The sequence below is a fragment of the Podarcis muralis genome, chromosome 1, assembly GCF_964188315.1.
Source record: "Podarcis muralis chromosome 1, rPodMur119.hap1.1, whole genome shotgun sequence".
In the NCBI taxonomy this organism is placed as follows: Eukaryota; Metazoa; Chordata; class Lepidosauria; order Squamata; family Lacertidae; genus Podarcis; species Podarcis muralis.
In genome coordinates, this window is record NC_135655.1 from 117,634,404 (window position 1) to 117,660,392 (window position 25,989).

Genomic DNA, 25,989 nt, shown 5'->3' on the forward strand with positions numbered 1-25,989 from the left:
TTTAGAAAATCTAGTATGGTTAATAATTTGAGAACATTTCCTGTTGCTCCTCCAGGAAGCTCACAAGGCTCCCAGGCATTTGCCCATTCAGACGTGATCAACTGGAGACCCCTTAACTTCACACAATGCAGCAGCAGTGAATATTGAAGTGCAACTTACTTACTTGCCCAGGTATTTTGATGTTCGCTATCATTTAGCCTGCTTGTTTTTGGTTGCCTCTAACTGTTTTTATGAGGATGGCTATTACTCTATTGTGGTTTTGGCACAATATATTTTACTCATGCCTAGTGTATACCACCGTGAGATCTGTGAGGATAAACAACTGTCTATTTTTTTTAAAAAAAGAAGTAACAAATGTCTCTCTGTGCCATTACACTCTGCAACATCTGACACACAGTACAAGATTCAACCTTCCATTGAAATTTTGATATTTTTAAAAAATGGGTTATTGCACACTTTGTGCTATGTTTGCCTACAGATAGCTCTACTTTTCTCCTTCCCTATATGCCCCAGAGCTGCCATGCAGCATCTGTTCCTAATACACAGTCTGTCAGCCTTTTCCCAAACCTTAACACAGAGGGAGCCGGTCGGAGGGTGCTTAGATACATTTGACACTGTTTTCAACGAAATGCAGTACAGTGGTACCTCGGGTAAAGTACTTAATTCGTTCCGGAGGTCTGTTCTTAACCTGAAACTGTTCTTAACCTGAAGCACCACTTTAGCTAATGGGGCCTCCCGCTGCCGTCGCACCGCCAGCGCACGATTTCTGTTCTCATCCTGAAGTAAAGTTCTTAACCCAAGGTACTATTTCTGGGGTAGAGGAGTCTGTAACCTGAAGCGTCTATAACCTGAGGTACCACTGTACAGTGGTACCTTGGTTTACAACCATAATCCGTTCCAGAGGTCTGTTTGTAAACCAAAACAGGTTGTAGCCCAAGGCGCGCTTTCACCAATGGGGCCTCCCAAATTTTTTTGTTCATAATCCAAAAAAAGAAAAAGAAAAAAGGGTGGGGTGTAATCCAAAAAAAGGCTGCAAACTGGGACACGCACTTCCGGGTTTGATGTGTTTGTAATCCAAAATGTATGCAAACCAAGACATATGCAAACCAAGGTACAGTGGTATCTCGGATTACATACGCTTCAGGTTACAGACTCTGCTAACCCATAAATACTACCTCAGGTAAAGAACTTTGCTTCAGGATGAGAACAGAAATCACACGGCGGCGCGGAAGCAGCGGGAGGCCTCATTAGCTAAAGTGGTGCTTCAGGTTAAGAACAGTTTCAGGTTAAGAACGGACCTCCGGAACAAATTAAGTACGTAACCAGAGGTACCACTGTACTGTGAAATGCCTGCTGCCCGTCTCTATTCCCTAGGCCATAAGCAAAGGATGGGGAGGAGGGAGAACACTGTCTCCATAGCGCCGGAATGCATTTCATCAGCCACTTCTTCAGAAACACAACAGCGCTACAATACTAAGGCCAGAAGAGAGGATGCACGTGTGCGAATATGGGCACATTAAGGCAGATGGGCCGTCATCTGGCCCTCGCATCGTCGGGATAAACATCAGAGCACAGGTGCTGCTGCATTTTAGCCAGGAAACTCAGCAGTGCCCTGAGAGAAGCTGGAGTGAAGGCACCATTTTGCAATCAGCTCATCACCCGAGGGCAACCGATATCCAGGCAAACAGAAATGGGCATGATTACTTTTAAACACCAAAAATGTCTTTCCAATCAGTATTACATGCTTTGTTTGATAACCCAGTCTGAACTAGAACCATGGCACACAGAGGGTGGGGTTAACCCACTGACGCACCCCATGGATAAAAGCCATCCGCTCAAAGTTGCTACTTTCTCCACTGCTGGTGTCCAAAACTACTCCCCTTCAATGGCAACCCAAACTGTTTTACAAATATTCCACTCTCCATCTACCTCATCGGTTCCAGACATCAAGATAATCAAAACAATTAAATACAAAGGAAGAACTTTGTGGCCTCGTTTCTCCTTTCTCCCTCTATTTACAAGGGGAAACCTGTTGATTTTTAAGACATCAAAAGAAATTTAACTGTAAGGTGTATTGTAGACATTTTTAACCCATGTCCACAGGAAAAACAGAATAGGGACAGAAATAACTCCACATTTTTCCTGCCACTTTCTCACAACCCTACGGTGCATATATAGGTTTGGAAAGTCTTTATTAGATTTGATAGGATGAAAAAATGTATGAATACTGAAAAATACACCCTCTTTCTATCTCTTATATATTACCATTCTATCAAGTCCAATAAAGACTTTCCAAACCTATCTTTTGTTGACATCTTATTACACATTCTTTAGTTTGCTACATCTCCATTCTTTTCTCCTTCCATTCATGGTCCTTTATTGCAGGGGTCATCCTTTGTTGGGATAGCTTTCTCTTTCCACATTTTTGCGTACACTATTCTTGCAGCTGCTGTTCCATATAGAAATAAGTTTTTAATTTTCTTTGGTGTTTCCTAACCTACTATTGCTAACTGGAATGCTTCTGGGTTTTTTGGGGGAAAGTGCACTTTCAAAATTTGTCATATATCATTACCCATATTATTATTATTATTGCGAATCTACACTGCCACCACATGTGAATTAAGGAGCACCCTATGGTGCATTTAAACCACAAGACAGACATTGCTTAGACAGTGTGTTCTTTTCAACAGTATCTTACCTTTCAAAAACTGAGGAAATGAAATAATCTGGGTCAAGTCTTGAAGCGCAAACCTGTTTTCGGGGGGGGGGGGGGAGAAAATATATATATTAGTTATTACTGTTTAGCTATCTAATAACATAGAGCAGATGAGGTTACAAAAAGTACTGACCTACCTGTAACAGATAAATGTCAGGATCAATCATGGAATTACAGAAGTGGGACTGCACATAAGTCATGGCTTGTCCTTTAATCTGCAGGCCGTTCCTTACCCACATATTACTATGGATTTCAGAGAGGCTTGCCTACCAGAAAGAGCAAAAAGAAAGCTGTTTCAGCTCAACATGCTACCTGTTGCTTAGGCATACTATTTTGCAGTGTTAAAAACTTGAAAAGCTGAGAGTATATTTTTGTAGCTGATCACACAGCTTTTTGCAGAATATTTCAATCAGTGGTGGCACACTAGACTTTAGCGGCACTGCAAAACCAACATAGCAATCTTTCTCCCCTGTGACTTTCATTAATACATAGGATGCCATCCAGACAAAATGTCAGCCACAACCAAGGATGTAATCACATTTTAAACTGCAACCACTGAGCAGTTGTTCCACAGGATCTGAATATTTCCCCCGCTTATTTATACCGCCTAACTTTTTTCTGTGTTGTTCTCAAATATACTCTCGCTTTTGGCCTTCACTTTACCTCTTGCTAATTCAATAGAATCACCCAAAAATTTCTCACTCGTTATTGTGATCGACATGTGGAAAACAAAGAGTGCTGTACATACAATGTGGGAATGAACTTGCAGTTATTCAGATATCCATGCCTTTAGCACTCAGTTACATTCAGCCACAAATCAATTGCCTCCAGTGGGGGAAAACTGTCTGAGGCAATGAACCATGAGCGAAATCCAATGTAGATGCAATGGGACATCTCCTTCCTTTTCTCCCCCTTGCAGCCCCCCCCCCCCAATTTGCTTTGGAGGATTCGGAGAGCCACCAAAGCATCCTCTGGGGCCACACAAGAGGCTGGAGGGGGAAGAGGAGAAACCAAAAATTCCCATTGTGCAAGCAAATTTCTCTATTGACTGTGGGTGTACAGTGGTGCCTCGCAAGACGAAAAGAATCCGTTCCGCGATTCTCTTCGTCTAGCGGTTTTTTTGTCTTGCAAATCAAGCCCATTAGCGGCTTAGCGCTATTAACAATTTAGCGGCTATTAAAGGCTTAGCGGCTAAGCTGTTAAAAGGCTATTAACGGCTTAGCGGCTTTGAAAAGGGGGGAGGAAAGCGGGGGGGAAATGGCGAGACTCGCAAGACGTTTTCGTCTTGCGAAGCAAGCCCATAGGGAAATTCGTCTTGCGAAGCGCCTCCGAAACGGAAAACCCTTTCGTCTAGCGGGTTTTCCGTCTTGCGAGGCATTCGTCTTGCGGGGCACCACTGTACGTAACTGGATGTTACCCTCTGTATCAGCTCGCTATTTGCGATTACCGCTTTACACACCACAGGAGTGATACATGCAGAGAGAGAAGAATACTTGGCCAACTTACCTGAATCTGAAGTGGGTGAACCATGAGCTTCATCAACATCTCCTGGTCTGGAAGGAGGGAATCGAGATCTAGCTCTTGGCATTTAACAGCCTACAAACAAAATATGTACGTATTTGATCTGGACTTGTCTACCTAAATAATGCCTCCCCCCCCCCAAAAAAAAACACACCCCTACCCTGCAAAAAACCATCCACTTACCTTACTTAGAAACATGGCATAGTAACGATGCAGAGGAAGATGAAAGGTGACCTGATTAGGAGTAGGCTGCAATGGAAACAAAGGTCGCTTACAATTCAAAGGAGTAAACAATTCCATTTTGTGCACTATTAAATCACTCATTATTTCCTCTCTCCTGGTAAACCCCAAAACTTTGACATGGGCTCATACAGTTCTGCTTTCACTCCAGAAAGTGTGACGCTGCGCTCTTTTATTGCTACAGACACAAGAGCAACCCTCCACCGGGTAGCTTGGCTCAGGGAAATCTCTTGTAATAAGAGAGGGTGGAATGGAGGCGCATGTGATAAAGGTTTGAAGGGAAGATGCTTCCAAATTTTAAAAGAAGACCCTACTCCGTAATGCAAAGTCAAATACATTAGACACACAAACCTCGTCCACAAAGTTGATAGCATCAAACCAATCCTGGAGTGCTTCTAGGCAGTATCTGACAACGTTTCGTGTGTATTCCTGCGTCTCCTGAAGCGGGATACAAAGGTTGCACAAATGGAAAAATGAACTCTCCGAAGTTAAACGACACAGCAAAATTTGCTAGAGGACACAAGCTTCCCTAGCCACTGTGATCCACGCGACGGTCACCTCCAGACTGGATTATTATAACTCGCTCTATGTGGGGCTGCCTTTGAGACTCACCCAGAAACTCCAGCGGGTGCAGAATGCTGCAGCGAGACTCCTTACGAGGTCTTCGCTGCGAGATCACATTCATCCGGTGCTATACCAGCTGCACTGGCTCCCGGTGGAGTACAGGATCAGGTTTAAGGTGCTGGTTTTAACCTTTAAAGCCCTATATGGCCTAGGACCCTTGTACCTACGGGACCGCCTCTCCTGGCATGTCCCACAGAGGAATTTACGGTCTTCAAACAAAAACATCTTGGAGATCCCAGGCCACAGAGAGATTAGGCTGGCCTCAACCAGAGCCAGGGCTTTTTCGGCTGTAGCTCCAATCTGCTGGAACACTCTGTCACAAGAGACTAGGGCCCTGCGGGACTTGACATCTTTCTGCAGGGCCTGCAAGACAGAGCTGTTCCACCAAGCCTTTGGCCAGGGCACAGCCTGACTCCCTCCTTTGGCAATCTTCACAGAATTCTAGCCCAATGGTTGCCATCAATTCAATTTGATTTGAATTAATTTTATAATGAAATGATTTTAGAATGTTGTATTATTTTATTGTTGTTAGCCGCCCTGAGCCCGGCTTCGGCTGGGGAGGGCGGGATATAAATAAAACAATTTTATTATTATTATTATTCCCTTTCCTCTCCTCTCCCAATGTATGATTTGGAACCTGAGTCCTGTTTCTAGTACACCCTCATGTACATCCTCAGGGTCGAGAATCAATCTTTATTTATGGATATGATCGGCAATCTGATATCTGGGGGAGGGGGATGTTTCAACCTACTGATAACAATTATACAATGCTGTGTGATCAAAGTAAAAGAAACAGAAACCAAAACGAAACCATGGTTTTTGACAACAATTCTTCAGGAATGTTAACTCATTCTGTGCTCCTGGGAGTGGGGGCTGAGAGAATAAATGTACTTTCAAACTGGAGTCACTGGACCTGCATTTCTATGTTTGAAAAAATGGCACATTTTTGAAGGACTTCCATCAAAAACATGAAAGCATTCTATTTATTATTTGCACAACATAGCTAATAAAGCACCTGAACACATTTTCAGTAACAGGACAACAGATTAAGGAGCATACCTTCAAAAGGAGTTTTACTGCTCACCTTGACGAATATAGTTGATTAAATAAAAATTTAAGGGTGTTAAGCTAAGAGCACAATGCTATCATATTAACAGCAAGGTACACAACAGGCCCTGGGGTGTGTGTACCAGCTTAACACAAGGAGAGTGTACAACTTTCTAAAACTGCATATTTCATATTTAAAATATTTAATCACTAGAGAACCAAAGGGGGAGGTTGTGTTCAGCTTACCCTGATTTTGCAGTGTGATAGCAGCCCCCACATTGGCTGGGCACAGGCCTCAAGCTCAGCGGCAAAAGCAGCATAGTAGGTCTGAGATTCAAACTCAACATGCTCATTAAGTTCCCTCTTGTTTAAATTCATTCCTTAAAGGATCAAGACAAAGTTGCACAAAGTTACAGCTAACCAGTACACCATCTTTTTCGCACCGTATACAATTCAAACAAACAGAAAAGGAAAGTTAGTCATCAAAACCCTATCTAAGGTAAAAGGTAAAGGACCCCTGGACAGTTAAGTCCTGTCAAAGGCAACTATGGGGTTGTGGCGCTCATCTCACTTTTCAGGCCGAGGGAGCCGGCATTTGTCCACAGACACCTTTCTGGGTCATGTAGTCAGCATGTCTAAACCATTTCTGGCGCAATGGAACACTGTGACAGAAGCCAAAGAGCACAGAAAAGCTGTTTACCTTCCCACCGCAGCGGTACCGATTTATCTACTTGCACTGGTGTGCTTTCAAACTGCTAGGTAGACAGGAGCTAGGACAGAGCAATGGGAACTCACCCCATCGTGGGGATTCGAACCGCCAACCTTCTGATCGGCAAGCCTAAGAGGCTCAGTGGTTTAGACCACATTGCCACCTGCATCCCCTAAACCCTATCTAATATAGGTATATATAGTTGGACAGTCAATATTAGGGCACATAATTAGCAAAAGTGACGCATACCTTGGAAAAATGATACAAAGTTCATCCATGTTACTAATAGCCTGTGGTCTTCCAAGAATTTCTTAGCCACGCTCTGGTGTGAAAGGATATTTATAAAGTCGCTAACAAGTGGCCAGTAGGTGTTGTTCTTGAGTAGAGCTTCCCCACAGTTCACTACTACATGCAAACTGTTTTCCTCATCTAAAAGGCAAGTAAAGTCGTTTTGAAGACATAACTGTTAAGACTGCCAATGTTAAACATACACACTGATGGAGCGTGCAAAACAGAGCTACCTGTATCAATACTTCCTCATTCACTTTACAACCACCTTCCTTGTTTCTCCCAAACCTCACAAGGAGCCTGTATGCTAGTTAAGTTCCATGCGGACTTCCTGGATGCAGTGAATTCTGAATCTGGTCTTTATGTCTAAGACTACAGCAGTAATGATAATCTCCGACATTTTCTCTCTTTTACGCAAAGCAGTCTCTGTTTGCATGTTCTGGTAGAGGAATGGAAGGGGAAACATGATGGGACTGTTTTCCTACTGTTTTAGCCATCTTTCACTCTTTCAGCTGGAAAGCTTAAAACAGACCCTCCTCCACTATAGACCACAGGTGGGTAAACTGTGGCACTTGGGACTAATTTCATGGGAGTGCAGAGGATGGGGAAACAAGTAGGGGAAAGAAGGGAGCAGGGTAAGAGAGACGAAAGGGTGGCCCACCTTGGACTCTAGCCCTGCCGACTGCTAGCATGGAATCCAAAAAATTGCATCCCCCTTACAGAAAGAAGCCTAAATACAGGCTAAGAATATACTGTGTGCGCCTCTCTAGTGCCCTTAAAGCATATTCTGAATTCGACTCACCTTGCAGCTCACTTTTAATAAGGCAACTCTCCATCATGTACAGTAGGACAGTAACCATAATATCAAGCAGCTGGCATTCCTCTGTCACTTGGCGTGCCAGCTCCTCATTGCTGAACAACTGGACACTAATATGTACTATTCTGTTAGACATGGTATCCGACTCATGGCTTTTCTTCAGGGTTTTCATAATAAAAGCGTAATGCTGCACAAAAGTTTTAGTAAAAGCAATCTGTAGGGTATAAAATAAAGGTTAGTGTTACCATTTGCATTCCCAACCCCAGAACAAGTCTCAATAAGAAGTGTTACTGAAAGCATATTAAACCAGTTGTTGCACAAAACCAAGACTAGGATGCCATGCGGTGCAATTACTTTCCAAGTACATGTTGCCCAATCCAATTATTTCAATGTACTTTATGTGTGCCTCACTCTGCATTGTATCAGGCTATACTTCTGCTAACATTAATGCTTTTTTCAAATCTGTTAATGAGGACCAAATGTAATCTAGAGGACACAATGGGCATGTTTGTACCATTACATCTCAATGTAACCAAGTGGAATATGAACAAACTTTCTGCCCCTGAACACAGTCATTTCACTTCAATTCTGTGTCCAGGGCAGCTGTCTACCAGCTCTATCTGGTACGCAGGCTGAGACCCTACCTGCCCGCGGTCTGTCTCGCCAGAGTGATGCATGCTCTAGTTATCTCCTGCTTGGACTACTGCAATGCACTCTACGTGGGGGCTACCTCTGAAGACGATCCGGAAACTACAACTAATCCAGAATGCGGCAACTAGACTGGTGACTGGGAGTGGCTGCCGAGACCATATAACACCGGTCCTGAAAGATCTACATTGGCTCCCAGTACGTTTCCGAACACAATCCAAAGTGTTGGTGCTGACCTTTAAAGCCCTAAATGGCCTCAGCCCAGTATACCTGAAGGAGTGTCTCCACCCACATCGTTCAGCCTGGACACTGAGGTCCAGCTCCAAGGGCCTTCTGGCTGTTCCCTCATTGCGAGAAGTGAAGCTACAGGGAACAAGGCAGACGGCCTTCTCGGTAGTGGCACCTGCCCGGTGGAATGCCCTCCCATCAGATGTCAAGGAAATAAACAACTATCTGACTTTTAGAAAAAACATTTGAAGGCAACCCTGTATCGGGAAGTTTTTATGTCTAATGTTTTACAATTTTTAATGTGTTTTAAGCTTCCCAGAGTGGCTGAGGAAACCCAGCCAGATGGGTGGGATATAAATAATAAAATTATTATTATTACTTTGCACAAGGAAACAAGCCAGGAAGTCTTCAGCTAAGTATAGTTTCCTGTTACAACCCAACCAGGAAACAATGGTTAATGTATCTGGCACAAGCTAGGAATTGTGAATTGAATTGTGGCTTCATATCCTGAAGCAGTTAGCCATAGTTTGCTGATTCAGATGAAATGGAAAACCGAGAGTTAACAGAAGACTTGCAGGTTTATCTGTCAATCCGACAAAGAGAGAAGAGAATCTGCTGTGTGAAAGGGGAATGAGCCTTGTTCGTAATGCAGCTTATTAAGCAGAGTCTGAACTGGCACCTGTTATCATATATGATAAGCCCTTAATAATAAGTTGGAGCTATCCAAAGCAGTCAAGTGCTAAAAAACTATCAAATGTGTACAAATCTTAACCTTTTCTTGTGGGCTCCATTATCAGTTGAAATTTTGCATTGTGTTTCAGAAAACTAAAGGGGCAGCTAGTTTCCACATCCTAGCTCTGAACAGTAAAGGTAAAGGGACCCCTGACCATTAGGCCCAGTCGTGACCGACTCTGGGGTTGCGGCACCGTTTACCTTCCCGCCGGAGCGGTACCTATTTATCTACTTGCACTTTGACGTACTTTCAAACTGCTAGGTTTGCAGGAGCAGGGACAGAGCAACGGGAGCTCACACCGTCGTGGGGATTCGAACCGCCTACCTTCTGATCGGCAACTCCTAGGCTCTGTGGTTTAACCCACAGCACCACCCACGTCCCCAAAGAACAGTAACTGCAAGCTATTGCATGACCAACCATGAGAAGCACCTGCTACGCAGACAGCACACCTTCCAATTATGGCTCATAAAAGAAACAGGCATTTTTAAATTTGTTCCTTCTAACTTAGTCTGAGCTATTTATGTTCTTTTGCACTATTTTCAACCAGCAACCTTATGCTACAGTAAAAATAAATAAATGCTGCAGTCAAAGATCTTCTGCAATACCTACCCCGTGCCAAATGCAAACTGTAATGGGGAACTGTATGCAAACTGAAGCAGGGAAGTGTTTTGACAGGAAAGGAAAGAGGAAACACACAAATACCTTATAATCCTGATCTGGAAGCATGTTGAGTAAGAAAGTTACCATCTTCTGGGGAAATTCATATTTTATTGTCCAAAATAATAATTCTTCTAGAAAACATTTATGCTTCAAAACATCCATAATGGATTGATCTGTACAAAAACAAGTAATAAAATTGGAAGGAGGCAGTTAAGAAATATTATTAAGCCTTTAGTATTTTTCTACTAACAAAAAAGAAAGAGTCTGGAGTTTATTACTAAGAGAAAAACTAGATTGGGCACATCAGTACATCTGACTGGCCCAGAGAACTTAATTTTCAGAGGGTTTTGTTTTGTTTTGTTTTGCAAAGAAGACTTCAGTACAAATCTTCCATACAATTCAAATCACACACATCAACTACAAACCCCATCATATAAACAGGCCGGTGTTTTTCATCTCATCTGCTCAAAGCTTAAAAGGCTGCTTAAGAATTAGGTACCATAGTTGCAGAAAATGGAGGACAGGAAGAAAAGTGTACACAACAGCTTGCTGATCATTCATAGTGAATAATTAAAGGTTACAGATACAGGAGTATACAAGCAATGATCTGCAGCCCACAGGTTGCCCACTGTGCTGGGGCCACTTATCTGGTACATACGGGCACTGGTTAGAATTTCAGCTTTATTCTGTTCCTATTATTCTACCAAAGTCAAGGCCCTCCAAACCCACAATCTTGTCCTAAAGTAGATCCAGCAAGCATTAAATATCAAAACACACGCTATATACCCTTTTCACACAGAGTAGCCTACTGTTTTTTAAAAGTACTGTAAAAAGGTGCATTTCTGAGTACTGTAAAGTAATAGGGGGAAAACCAAGACATATCTAAATTAATTGTTTTTCCTAACTACTAATGGCTGAATGGCTTGTGGAGGGATGTCTTTAAGGATAACAAAGTGAGCATAATAATACTGAGAACCGGCACAACACATCCATCAACTGCAGTTTGACACAAACCATATCCATGAAAACGATGTGCAAATTATACTAATTGCATGCCATCTGGCAGCTGGGTTACAATCTTTTCTTTCTTTTTTTAGACAGTCATCTTTCATGTCTTGTCGCATCATTCAGTGCAATGCTGAAGGGGTCAGCCGCTCATAACAATTTGCACCGAGGTTTCTCAAACAGCAGGGACCCCGGGGCAATTTCAGAGGGGCCTCAGTGTGCCCAATGCCTAGTCGCTTGCCTGTCCTACCCCCTAAAGGTAAAGGGGACCCCTGACCATTAGGTCCAGCCGTGACCGACTCTGGGGTTGCGGCGCTCATCTCGCTTTATTGGCCGAGGGAGCCGGTGCCCAGCATGACTAAGCCGCTTCTGGCGAACCAGAGCAGCGCATGGAAACGCCGTTTACCTTCCTGCTGGAGCAGTACCTATTTATCTACTTGCACTTTGACATGCTTTCAAACTGCTAGGTTGGCAGGAGCAGGGACCGAGCAACGGGAGTTCACCCCATCACGGGGATATGAACTGCCGACCTTCTGATCGGCAAGTCCTAGGCTCTGTGGTTTAACCCACAGCGCCACCCGCGTCCCTTGTCCTGCCCCCTAACCCATGCCAAAGCCTTCTAGTTGAACCAATGCCTGGAGCTCTATGCTTGCTGAGTGAAAGTGAAAGTGGCCAGGAGAGTGGAGGAAGGGAAGGGAGGCCTCCAGGGGTGTTGTTGAAGAGAATTAGAAAGTGAGATATTATAATTATAATTATTAGTGATAAAATAAACTGAGAATAGAAAGGAAGGCGCTAGAGAGTAAAGCTGCTAAAGGAGGAAGAAGTGGGAGGGAAAGGAGCAGAGAGGAGGGATGAATGAAAATGATGGGGACGGGGTTGGCCAGTGGGGGCACAAAAATAAGGTACAAGTTGAGTATGAAAAGAGAGTCATGAGAAGAAATTACAAGGTGAAAAAGTTACGGGGAATGGATAAGACCCTCTGGTTCAGCAACCTCTGCCTAAAACAGAGGTGGTGAGTCACAAATACCTCCAGATCAAATGCATGTACAGTGGTACCTCGGGTTACATACGCTTCAGGTTACAGACGCTTCAGGTTACAGACTCCGCTAACCCAGAAATAGTACCTCGGGTTAAGAACTTTGCTTCAGGATGAGAATAGAAATTGTGCGGCAGCGGCGCAGCAGCAGCAGGAGCCCCATTAGCTAAAGAGGTGCTTCAGGTTAAGAATGGACCTCCGGAACAAATTAAGTACGTAACCAGAGGTACCACTGTACTTAGCTTGTAGAAAGCTGAGCCATGGAATTCCTTGTCTTAAAGAAAATATTGTGTAATACACACACACACACAATTACATTTTAAGGGTTGTATCAAACACTTCAGCTCTGCTGCTACATCAGATTTCCATCCATACACCAGAATTTCCTCTTCTGCTCTTGTCCTCTCCAGCCCCCCCCACCCCATGCACCCTCAAAATAAGGTCCAGAGGGTTAGGGGACCTACCAAAGAAGATTATGGGTGTGTGTGGCGGTGGGGGTGTGTGGAGAGGAAACAAAAGCCCCGTATGATACAGCTCTAAGAACTCTCTTCATCGTTTGATCAAGGGGCATTTTGCAAACTTACTGGCCGCTTACGGGAAACATATGCAACCAATACAAGACACTGGTGGCAGCAGTATGTCATGCCGGCATATTTCTCAGTCTTTCCTCATACTGCATTCTTCAGCCAAGACTGATCAAAAACTCAAGATACAAGATACAAAAACACGAAAGTAGCTGACCAACTATCTGCCATGTACCTTTGGTGCTGCTGCTTAGTTTTACCCTCTTGCGTTTTCCCACGTCTTGGCCACCATCTTGGTCCTCCTGAGATATGGGAAGAGTTTGAAAGCGGATCAATATAAAATGTCTTACTGTCAAAGACTATATATGCTATGAATATGCTTCTCAAAGAAAAAAGAATGAAACAAAGGAACGGTTTAATTATTGCAGCAACTCATTCCAATAATACTGTAGGAACTCAAACTCTTAATAACATATTCTTCATTGGACTGGTCTTCATAATCTTCCTTAAACCTTCCTTCCGCTGCTTCTAATTATGTTTACAAATGCATAATCTGAACTATGGGGATTTGTTATTGTTGCTATTTGATTCTCTATGAACTGACTTCAACTTGTGGCTTTAGAACCAAAACAAAGAATGGCACATCTTCCAACTGATTTAATGGTTTTATTCAAGTTCTGGAGTTAAAGGTATTACATGTCAGTTGCCCCAATCCTAAATATATTTACTTGAATGCAAATACTGTTAGTTTTAATGGCACTTGCTTAGAAACATGCACACTTAGAAACGTGTGCACAGTGTAAGTAGAAAGCGATCATAAAACATTTGAATGCTTAAATACTATTAGCATTTTCTAATAATTAATTTTATTCAGCAGCACAATGAATAAAATGAACATACTTGGCACCAGTATGTTGAAAGCTTGGATAACACAAAGCTATTGGGGTGGCATCTGAGTGGTATGTCTTTCCTAGTAATCTATCCTCCCTAGATGGCAACCATATATACCGTATTTTTCGCTCTATAAGACACACTTTTCCCCTCCTAAAAAGTAAGGGGAAATGTGTGCGCGTCTTATGCAGCGAATGCAGGCGGGAGGCTCTGTCAGCGCTCCCTTTAAGAGCCACATGGAGCGTATGTGCGGCTTTTGCAGAGGAGGGAGAAGGGCTGCCCAGAAAAGCCCCAAGAGCCACGCTCCCTTTAAAGAGTGCACGGCTCTTGCGGGAGGAAAGCCAATAGGCTTGCTTTCGCTGAAGCCAGGAGAGCAAGAGGGATCTTTTGCGCTCCCTCTTAGCTCAGGATGCTTTGCGTTCCTTTCTTATTTCTTGTTTTCCTCCCCTAAAAACTAGGAGCGTCCAATCATCTGGTGCGTCTAATAGAGCGAAAAATACGGTAACTTTGCGTCCCTTGCTTGTTCTCACCGTCTTGATTATTATCACTAGAGGATGTCTCAAATCCAGCTCCTCCTCGTACAGGGATTTGGGGTGGGTGGGGGTGGAACAGTTTATATGTCCCCAGAGCCAACTCAGAATACTGTAGTCACTTAAGACTGCAAGAATTGTGAGGATGAAACGGGAGGAATGGGAAAGAAAGATCTCTCACACAGATTTTTTTGGCCCCTCGTGGGAAGTCTGTCCTCATATGCAGTACCTGCTTACCAATATGTGGCAACACAGAAGTATACGGAGGCAAAAACAGTTGAAATACATCAATGTGTTAAGGAAAGCAAAAGAAACAGAGTACTTTTTACTCGCTCGCAGATAGATGCAACTAGATCCACTTAGTATTTGCAGAGTTGAAAACGGAAATTCTGATAAAACACAAGCAACTGAGGAATTTACTAGTATCTCACCAGATGTCCTTGTTTTAGATTATTTACATGTAGAAGCCTTGAACGAGACATGTAAGTGCTAACCCACAGTTTTCTGGATAAGATTACAAGTGTGTTAATTGAGACCTTGACTTTGCTCTCTCATAGGCAAGTGCTCTTTGGTTTAATAAGCTTGCCCATAATATGCATTTTACATCTACTTCAGAGAGAGATATACACACAGGATTGTATCTAGTTGTGGTTCTGCACTAATGGAAACCATTTCTGATAATGTAAGGAAGGGTACATAACTTTTGCTAATCCTCGCTATCCACTACAGCCCTCTGCCATATCTCATAACGGGAGGCTCTCCTAAGCTCTAGGAGCAGCTCTGTGTACAAACCACCACTTGGTTCAACACGGGCACACAGAAATGGGTTAATAAGCTGTGATTAACAAAAATTGGGTACTCTTGCCTTGCACAAGCACTTTTTGCTAGCAGACATTATTGGATATGCACACACACAGGTTAATAAACTATTTAGTGATCTGCATCCACTTAAATACTAGAAAGGCAAAATTAAATAATCCAGCCACCAGCAAGTACAGTGGACGCTCGGGTTGTGAACGTGATCCGTGCGGGAGGCTGTAAACTGTGCGAATATGAAGTGTCTTAAGTTTCATTTTTAGCTGGGCCTCATTAATTCAGGGATTTAAGTTCACCTTCGGTTACACTGCCATTTCTTAAAAATAGCTTTGTTTTTAAAAACTGTGAAAGTACAGCAGCACTTTGAAACATATTAGCTTAAAATAGCACTGCTAAAAGCATAGCAGACTCTGCTGCACAAACAACAACAAACTTCTAATAAATTGTTCTGGATATAAACCAATTATTTCCCTCCTCCAAATCTGTTTAATTACAGTTCAGCATTAACCAGAAATCATTTGCAAATGTTATAAGCATGCAACATGTTCATTTTGCAATTACATCTGAAAATGACTCTGAAGCAGCCATCAATATGTTCATTTTGTTCCTGAAGCTGGAAAAAAATCGAAAATACTGCAAAAAGTTTTGAACTAAGGTTTTCAAACAAAGATACTTTTCTTTTCTTTTTTTGCATTTTATTCTGGCAACTTTTACTGCAGCCTGTTATGCAGAAATTGAGTTCATAAAGCTTTTCCTAGCACTGATATCAGTATCAATGAAAGGTTCACCAGTTATACAGTCATACCTCGGGTTGAAGTTGCTTCAGATTGAGCGCTTTCGGGTTGCGCTCTGCGACGACACGGAAGTAACATGATGCGTTACCTCCGGGTTTCGCCAGACACGGGTTGCGTTTACTTCAGGATGCGAACGGGGCTCTGGAACGGATCCCGTTCGTATCCAGAGGTACCACTGTATCCTGTTAAGTCAGGCTACTATTAAGAACCTTTTATTTTTAAGGTGGACTATTATTTGCCATGGGAGATCCCCATCATTTACATGTTAGAAAAAGTAGGACTTCAGCATCTAAGTGTACGAAAAACTAGAGGACGCACGCAGTTGCAGCATATGACTCCTGGTTGCATGCAGATGTGGGAAGAGCTTCAACAAAATCTTTCCTGTCCAGTCGCCAAGAACCCAGTTCTAGATTAGAACCAGAGAGGGAACTACTGAAACAGCAGGCCCTTTCCCCAATTTCCCACTTTTCTCACTTTACTCCTCTTCTTTACAAGGTAAAGGGATCTCAGGAAAATGCTTATTCAGCATCTAATCTAGCAACTTTACAGAGTCCTACGTCAAGTTTACAAGAGCTCTTGGAAAGCATCTGCAACTCATAGGTACTTTAATTATTTCTGTTTTAAAAATGTGTATATATAAACACACATATGTTGTTAGTTATTTGCCTAGCATAGTTAATGTGCAGAACAATGCCATGCATGCCTACTCAGTGTTCCAACAGGACTTACTCCCAGTTAAATCCTAAGCATGCTTTCTAGGAATAAACCTCATCAACCTCAGCAGGGCTTACTTCTGAATAAACACGCTTAGGAGTGCCCAGTTAGAAAGAAGTTTTCCTATCCTACAAATTCTAAGAAAAGGAACCTGGTTAAGAACAAGCCGTTGTTGTCAACACAAGAGCACTAGAAACATGCAGTTGAAACACAACCTTCGCTGCCTTAACACTAGTTAAAACCTGCCCCAGCATGTGAATCTGACATAGTAATGAGTTAGCGTTATTTCCAGAAGTTGCTATATACACTGCGATCCCCAGTGTTGCTAAAATTAGTTCAACGAAAGCAGTATTAACAACAAGCCTCCTAGGGGAGAAAGCAGAGAGGGACTGGCCCTACATAAATACAAAGAGCTGTGTTTTCTGCTTAATGGCTTATAGGGCTGACACCACCAGTCTACAGTACATGTTAGCAAAGGCAAGCATGATAAAAATTAGGGTATTTCAATTTATTTCACATGTTATTGTGCTTTTATTTTATTTCTGAAGAAATCTCACCTCATCTGAAGAGTCACCTTGCCCTGAAGCTGGCGTAGCACCTGCACAACCTTGAGAAATTAAACATTAAATTATCTTTTCTAATTCACACAAAGCTAGACAAAAGAATAATCAGATAATTTCATTTTTAAAAAATACCCCCCTCTATCTCTCCACGTAAGTTTGGATTTATCTTTCGAGCACGGGCTGCATTAGGTCTAGCAATACTGGAAATAAAATACAAGGAGGAAAACGGTAAATACTTTAGGAAGTGCTACGTGTGGTTTGGGACAATGCCTGGAACAGTGCAGAAATGCATGTTGCTGGGGCTAATGCTGCTGATGCTGATAATGAAATGTGACCTTGTGCCACACAATTACTAAGCGCTCATTCAAACTTACACATTTTCTAATGGAGAGGATCAAAGGGACCCAAAGCTTCCATTGCAATTTACTTCTGCAAGAACTGAGATACTCCCCCACTCATAGCTGTCAACTTACAGATTTGAAAATAAGGGATCAGCAGCCTCGAAAATAAGGGATCAGCAGCCAAAATAAGGGATTTTGGCTGAGCTTATACAGAAATTGGGTACAGATGGAGCCATGCTGCTTTGGCTGCGACTGACTGTGTTTTGCAGGGGGTTGGACTAGATGATCCTAAGGGTCTACAACTCCGACCAAAGAAGAGTGGCAGACAAACTGATGAACGACGTCGAGATGGCAAAGCTTACAGGAAGAATTAGAAACCAGGAAGAGGACCTCTTTAATAAAGAATGGGGAAAGTTTATAATTTAGTTGAAAAGCTATTGTAAAGAGTTACATACATTGGTAGGATTGACAGAAAACTTGTGGTAAAAATTTGAACTATGGATGGACAAATTATTTCTAAAAATAGAGTTATGAAAGGGATGCAGAGGGGGAAATCACTACATTAAGATGCTGCACTGGTTGGAGGGTATGCTAAGCAGCATGTTGGGACTGCCATCGTCCTGGTGCAAGGAGTTCCATTGGCCCTTCCCTGCCCAAGGGGGGGCAGAGGGAGAGAGACTCTCGCCCACGCCGCCCACGAGCCCAGCATGAGGCAGTTGCTGAACAGCGGTGGCTGCTGAAGCGCCGCCCTTCTGCGTCCCTCCCCATCCCCTCCTCTTCCTCCTCCCTCAGGCCACCTCATCAGCCGCCGCTGCCGCCTCCGGCTTCCCCTGGCAGCACGGTGGAAGTCTCGGAAGAGAGGGGTTGCCTGCCCGCCCGCCGCTACCCATCTCCTCACAACGTGCCCCTGAGGGGGAAAAGGGAGAGACGGAAACGCAGCAGCTTGTGCACCCGCTCGCTTTCGCTGCGGAAGACCCCGAGCCACTGCTTCCCTCCCAAGCCGGGCGAGCATGAAACCCGAGAAATTTAAGGGGCATCATCAATAAGGGATAACAGCGGGAAATGGCACTGGGATAAGGGAGTTTCCCACCAAATAAGGGACAGTTGACAGCTCTGCCCCCACTGTAGCAATTGAAAAGGGCTTCTGTTTTCCTCTCTGTATCTGGTACTGTGTAGTTTCGACTGCATTCTGTCAATTCTTTCAGAAGCAGACCTGTGGCAATGCTGTAAATCTAAGAAGATTCTTCAAATAACAAAGATTTTTTCGTAAATAAATAAATAAAGAGACCTTGAACTACTGAAGAGCTTGCTCCTCCAGCTGCTTGCTCCTGCCCTCCACACGCAGCCTTGTCTTCGGGAAATGTGAGTCCAGAACCTTTCAGAGCTACAAGATACTTCTCGTGGCTTTTCTTCGCACATGCATTTTCTGCACCACCTGGAATGTATTTCAAAAGGTTTACGTTCACTCTAGGGACCAGCCTTACCAAGCCTTATTGCAGGGGTGGCCACCTGTCTGCAGATGTGGTGGTGTGCAGCTGGTCAGGGGCTGCATGCCAATGGGCAGGGCAGAGCCTGGCATTCCTCCCCCTTGCACACATATTCTCCCCACCTCACAACAACAGTTTCATCTTCCCCTTTGCAGCTGCATCAGGAACTCTGATGCAACTTTAACCATTAAAGTCTGCACGCCACCCCCAGTAATCCTGATGCAGCTAAAAATTCTGCCCTCTCGCTGCTGTCGGCAGTGCAGGGGTTGCAATTTCAGCTGCACTGAGAGCTCTGGTCAGGCAGATCAAAGCCTGTACTCCACAGCCATCCCAAGGCAGCTAAAACTGCTGCCCCCCCCCCCACTGCTTAGCAGCACTGTTACAGCAACCCTTCCACCACTGCCCAACTGACAGCTGATCAGATGCAGAAAGTGAACTGGGTTTCCTGGGGCTTAGAAGGCTGCACTATGAGCAACCGAGGAGAAACACAAAGCCCTTGAGTTGCTCACATGTGCTTTGTAGCATGAAATGGGTTAGAAAGTTTGACTAGAGATTAAAAAAAATAATTTAGCCCACAGAATTAAATACATTTTGGGCTTTGCAACACAATAAATGTCCTATAACTCATTTGATGCATGGGATTCACATACATTCCTTCGAGCAGTGTTTCCAATGTGCTTTGTCATAAGGAAAATTTGTTGGCAGCACATCTGCAACTACCACAAGACCAGTGTGGAATTGTGGTTGTGTGTCACAGACTGCGACATCACTGGCAATAATAAATGCCACTCCCTTCTCCCGTGCCCACACTATTTTGCGACTTTTTAAAGTACAGAATGCATAAGGTAAAGGTACCCCTGCCCGTACGGGCCAGTCTTGACAGACTCTAGGGTTGTGCGCCCATCTCATTCAAGAGGCCAGTGCTGTCCGGAGACACTTCCGGGTCATGTGGCCTGTGTGACGAAGCTGCTCTGGCGAGCCAGAGTCGCACACGGAAACGCCATTTACCTTCCCGCTAGTAAGCGGTCCCTATTTATCTACTTGCACCCGGGAGTGCTTTCGAACTGCTAGGTTGGCAGGCGCTGGGACCGAACAACGGGAGCGCACCCCGCCACAGGGATTTGAACCGCCGACCTTTCGATCGGCAAGCCCTAGGCGCTGAGGCTTTTACCCACAGCGCCACCCGCGTCCCTACAGAATGCATGGTTAATACCAAAAAACTCCTCAAGACGTAATAACACACCAACTCACCAGAGCTAAGATCTTTATAGAACTGCTGATTTGTCAAAACCTGAGTAAGGACTGAACGCATCGCTCCTCCCATTTTTGTCAGATCTTCCAGAAATGAAATGTGGGATTCCAATATCTGAAGGACTTTGTGAAGGTCTTTTTCTGATGGAACATCAAGAACTGAAAAACAAACAAGCAAGAAGTTTGTAGCAGTTTGATCAAACCGTTCTAGCTACTTTGTGGCTCCTTTCTTGTTATTCTGTTACGACATCACCCCATCCCAACACTTAAAATTTTAGATTATACACCCCTTGCTGATTACAATATTTGTTTGAGACATAAGCCACTCACATCTCTATGATCAATAAAGAAAAAACAGTAATAAACTTTTTAAACCAAGCAACTGGCTTTTCTTTTCCTTTTATATTCAAGACAGGATATTGGAAGTTCTTGTATCCTTTCCACAGAGTGATGCCTTTCATTCCCTCAATTCTAACATTATCAGGTATCTAAATTCTTTCCTTACTGTCAAACTATCATTATGGCTCTCAGTTATCTTAACCTCTATCTCAGCATTCACACCATGGCTTACTCCACTCAAAGTATAATTCTCTCCCACTCCATTTTTTTCTGTGTAAGCCAGGACACTCTTGCATCAACTTTCTCTAGGATTTCAGCTTTTCTCGCATTTTGAAAAAATATAAGGAGCTTGCATGGGTGGCAGGGAGCAGACTAACCTCAGCGTCACTGATCATATTCAACTTCACAATCCTGACATCACATTTTATTAAAAGACCACTTGCAATTCACCAACAGTCTGAAATCATCCTTACCTTCAGAAAAAAACAGACTCACAAAAATGAAACTAGCAGCACTTATTAGTTGCACTGGGAATCTGCCTTATGAACTTTTCCAAAAAAATTAATAGCATCCATACCTGGTTCATCATAGCCTTCCCGTAAGTACTGAATGAGACAGAAGATGAATTGTGGAAGAACTAGTTCTGACATTATCAACAGATCTTTTGGAACAGACGGAACTTCTGAGCTTGATTTTATCCGATGCCTTTTGCAAAACCTACAAATAAAGTTATACAAAGTTATACTCAGCCACCTAATTAATAACAAAGAACTGATAGTTGCTAATTTTGAAAAAAAAACCATGCTACGGCTGCATATGTAAACATAAACCTAAGTAGGGCTTTTTTCAAGGGGAACTCACAGGAACTAAGGTCCGGCACCTCTCAGGTAGGCACCATTGCCATTCTGAGAGAATGAGGGAGGTTTTCCGGCACCTCTTTTTCTAGAAAAATAGCACTGATAATAATATAAGAAGGGCATACTGATGTCACAGTGGCTAAGCAGATTCTTATAGAAAACCAAAAGGCAGGACATGAGTGCAACATCACTTTCTTTCCTTGCAAGTTCCAGTAACTGATATTCAGAGGCACAGCCTTTGTTATCAGTTGCCACTGATTACCACGTCCTCCATGAAACTGTCCAATATTATTTTAAAGCCATCCATGTTGGTGACTACCTTGTGGGAGCAAAATGTACAGTTTAATTGAGTGAAAAAGTACTTTCTTTTGTGTGCCCTGACTCTTCCAACATCCAGATTCGTTGGATTCCCCAAGTTCTGCACTGTAAGAAGTGAAAAACCTTTCTCTATTCACTTTCTTCACACCATGCATAGTTTTACTCACCTTTTCTCTAAACTTAAAAACGCCAACTGTTGTCACCTTTCCTCACAGGAAAGGGAAGTTGCTCTATCTCCCTGGTCATTTTGGTTGTCCTTTTCTGAATCTTTTCCAGCTCTATTGAGCTGAAGAAACGAGAACTCTTTATACCCACCAAGTAATGCAAAACTATCCAAGTGATGGGAAACCTGTGACCTTCCAGATCAGGCATAGGCAAACTCAGCACTCCAGATGTTTCAGGACTACAACTCCCATCATCCCTAGCTAACAGGACCAGTGGTCAGGGATGATGGGAACTGTAGTCTCGAAAACATATGGAGGGCTGAGTTTGCCTGAGCCTGTTCCAGATATTGCTGGACTCCCAACTCCCACAACTACATATGGTCGGCTACAGATTCCCCATTCCTGCCATAAACTGTAGAGAAACTGGGAAGAAAGTTCAAAGAAAAACTCTAATCGTAGCATTTCTCAAAGTTTGCCGATATAGGACTTGCCATAGAACTATCTGTACTACCAGACAAACCACTACTGGTTCTTGCAGTGCTAGTTGGAATGCTTTCGTTTGCACACATTCAGAAAGCACAGTTTCTCACCCAACTTTAAATGCTACAACAGAAACAGAGTTACAATTTCAGGAGAAATGAAAGAGAAAGAAGGGTTATAATGTGTATTACATAATGCTTACATCAAATGCGAAAATACAGGTCTGGAAGTCAACTGAAGCTCTTTCAACACAAAAGACAAAACACAAATCCAACACAGAGAGAAATCGAACTATTTGCAGATAATTTAGAGCTTATGTAAAATGTGATTTGCCTTGACCACACAAAAAACACTGGTCTATCCTTGCAGCAGCAAAAAATACCAACAAAAGAAAAGCTGCAGATACATTAAATGGTTGAGAAAATCGAGACTCTACGAATTACAAAAAAGTTTTTCGGAGAACAGAGTCTATATAATTCCTCCTAAGACATAACTGAAGAATGTTTCACTTAAAGGTCTGGTACAGAACACATTCTCAGTTATGCATGAAGAGTTTCACTCAAAGTATGCCCAACACCACTTACTTGAATAAACCACTGAAATAACCTTTGGCTTCTATTTTGTTGCCCTGCAAGTACATGTTCCTGAAGGCTTGCTGTCAAAGCAAAATCCTCAGCTCATTTTTTATTTATTTCTCATATGACTTTCCCTTCTATAATTTATTCAAAATCTCAATTTACTTGTCATAGCTAATGTAGTTTCCTGAGATATTCATGATCTTGGCATGATCTTTAGTTAAAGAGCATCCTCTACATAAATACAAACCAAGTTCTTTCATTTGTTTTACAACTATATAAACAGCTATTTCAGAAGTGCATATTCAAGACTCACGTACAAAATTAGTGCACAAAAAGTCATAGAAAAACGTAGGAGCAAAATTAAAATGTCAATAAAAATGTTTCACTAATAATCATAAGCCTGGGGTTGTTGTTGTTTTAAAGTACAACTGGATGAATTTAAAAACAGAAAACCACTCAGTGATTTAAAAAAACCACTGCATAATTGCCTGGATTTTCCAAAAAGCATCTCTCAGCATTTGATTAGATTGGGGTTTTCGGGGGGTGGTATTGGACAAAAGCCACATTGCAAATATAAACTACCTGATCCTGAGCTTCTATACTCTTATTTATAGCCCCCAAATCTCTAAAGTGTCAGGGGGAAGAGGTAGGTGAATAATTAAATCCATCTTGATTTCAAAGCCAAAATGTATTCAGGCAAAGCAAATATTAGAAAGTTTAGTTTGACAAGAGATTGTGTATGGGTACACAGCACTGTGAATCATAGCTTTACTGAAAACCATTCGTTGACTCAGCAGCCAAGGAGGTTGTTTTAGGAGATGTTATACTGGACACAATCAACCAGGGATTTCAGCAGAAAAAAGTAGTGCCAGGCAGAATACGACTTGAACTTTATTTCTTTGCATGCTAGAATTTTTTGCTGTGGCAAAAGTACCAAGAAACCTGATCTTTCACATAGCTGTTAATGTTGACCTGAAAGAGAGGGCAACTGCTTGCTCTGATGAAAAACTTAAAACACAAAACAGACAAAGGATGATCTTGACTAATACAGCCTTGATTGGTCTGCTGGATATTCACACAGACCATAGGAAGGGTAGACAATATTAAGGAGAGGTGAAGAATGAATGAGAACAATGAGAAAGAGAAAAATCTAGAACTGTAGAGGCAAATTCCTATTCCAGAACTTGAAACAGTCCAAAAGATCTCAGCTGTAAACTAAGAAGCAACACACAAAATACAGTAGCTCACTTTCCTCCAACCCCTTCAGTTACCCAAACGGGACTGGGGTTTTATCTTTTATACTTGATAGCTCCTTAGCTTAAATAGTGACGTCTAGCAAGTCAGTGGGAAGAATGAGCAGATTTGCCAAGACATAAAAGCGACCACAAAGTCTCACTGGATATTGGTTACTACAGCAATTAGCATACTCTTCTGTTATAAACACATTCACTGTTTTCACAAGATACATTAATTAATGCAAGACTGTTGGGAATTAAATACTAGTTATTACAAGTATCAGAGGAGGTGGTAAACCTTTTTCTGGAAAGTGGGGTTCGCATGTTTGAATTCTCAATTTAAAAGTTTCCCTGAACATAGAAACTAGACTTCTTTCTGATATGCCAGTTTTCTGTGTGTGTGTGTGTGTGTAATATATAGCATTCAGTCAGGTGAGCTCCCAGCTTTACTTTGAAGTGGTAGATTTACCAATTCATTTTTCAGTCAGTCAACTTTATTGTACAAAGCCAAAGGCCTTTACAAAATATAAAATTCCAACACAACACATGAATTAAAAGAAAGATTTGCTATGGAATTACAGAACAACCATGTATGCCATCCCCCAGGGGTAACAAAACATTGGATAAAACAGAGGTCAGCAACCTTTTTCAGCCGTGGGCCAGTCCACCGTCCCTCAGACCATGTGGTGGGCCGGACAATATTTTGGTGAGGGGGAAATGAACGAATTCCTATGCCCCACAAATAACCCAGAGATGCATTTTAAATAAAAGGACACATTCTACTCATGTAAAAACACACTGATTCCCAGACTGTCCAGGGGCCGGATTGAGAAGGTGATTGGGCCGCATCCTGCCCCTGGGCCTTAGGTTGCCTACCCCAGGATAAAACTTTACAATACACTATAATTCTTGATATGACTAGAATGCAGCTTCTTGGCTGCTAGTGCAAATTTATTTTGCAGAACTTCCATATTGTACTTTGCTCCAACTTCCCAGATTTCTACATTTGTGCTATAATTTTAGCCATAAAGATCTTGAGAATAGCATTAATTCATTGGTTTTCTTTTGTACAGAAAAATCTGCTGAGCTGGCCAATGGACCTGGGCTCTTGATAATTTAATGGCACCCAGATGTAGCTTCCATGAGAGTTTCTCATTGACATGAAGTCCAAAGTATTTGAACAAGTGGTCCAATTCACGGAGATAGCCATCTAATGACCACCTGAATTTAGGTTCCCTATGGCCACATGTAACAACCTTACAATTCCATTTGTTATTTCTGGGAACTAGGCCTAACTGAGTTCATTTGCACATCATCTTCAAGTATATAATCCAGGAAACATCTTTATTGACTTTTGCTACATCTCCTTCAAATGTGATGATATTGGATTTGTCAAAACACACTGTTACTTGTCATCCAAAAGAGTATTTGGCACATCTGAAAACCTAAGCCACTACACACTATCACTAAATTAAAATAACCCCAATCAGATCCCGCATTCCCACTTCATTGTCCCCACATTCACATTGCATCGATGATCAACGATGCAAACTTCAACAAGAAGAATCCAGCAACACATGGCAGATTCTCATAGCAATTTAGCAGTCAAACAGATGAGGAAGCAATCTTTTTAGAAACTATGACAACTGCATTATGTTATTTCCCCCCATTGAATTTATAAGGCACAGCTACATTTTAATTATAGGCTTGCCTGCTGTGATGACACAGCATTAGCACACAAAAATAAAAACAGCCAAGTTCCACAGCTGGCACTGCCAACAATGGACAGTGTCTATCATGGTGATCAGACGACACTTGGGAATTGTTTACATACT

At 42.5% G+C, this 25,989-nt stretch overlaps 1 protein-coding gene across 1 annotated transcript in view; it reads right to left on the minus strand.

Annotated features, from left to right (window-relative positions):
* UBR3 (ubiquitin protein ligase E3 component n-recognin 3) overlaps positions 1–25,989 on the minus strand; it is a 93,057-nt gene that overhangs the window by 62,533 nt on the left and 4,535 nt on the right. Inside the window, exons 2-15 of the mRNA XM_028750120.2 lie at positions 21,100–21,239; positions 20,184–20,342; positions 18,734–18,880; positions 17,099–17,148; positions 13,032–13,098; positions 10,274–10,404; positions 7,948–8,176; positions 7,107–7,286; positions 6,395–6,528; positions 4,829–4,915; positions 4,421–4,486; positions 4,223–4,312; positions 2,854–2,982; positions 2,699–2,751 (exon numbers count right to left, since the gene is read on the minus strand). Of these exons, the coding sequence (XP_028605953.2) occupies positions 2,699–2,751; positions 2,854–2,982; positions 4,223–4,312; positions 4,421–4,486; positions 4,829–4,915; positions 6,395–6,528; positions 7,107–7,286; positions 7,948–8,176; positions 10,274–10,404; positions 13,032–13,098; positions 17,099–17,148; positions 18,734–18,880; positions 20,184–20,342; positions 21,100–21,239 (1,662 nt within the window). The remainder of the gene's footprint in view (positions 1–2,698; positions 2,752–2,853; positions 2,983–4,222; positions 4,313–4,420; positions 4,487–4,828; positions 4,916–6,394; positions 6,529–7,106; positions 7,287–7,947; positions 8,177–10,273; positions 10,405–13,031; positions 13,099–17,098; positions 17,149–18,733; positions 18,881–20,183; positions 20,343–21,099; positions 21,240–25,989) is intronic.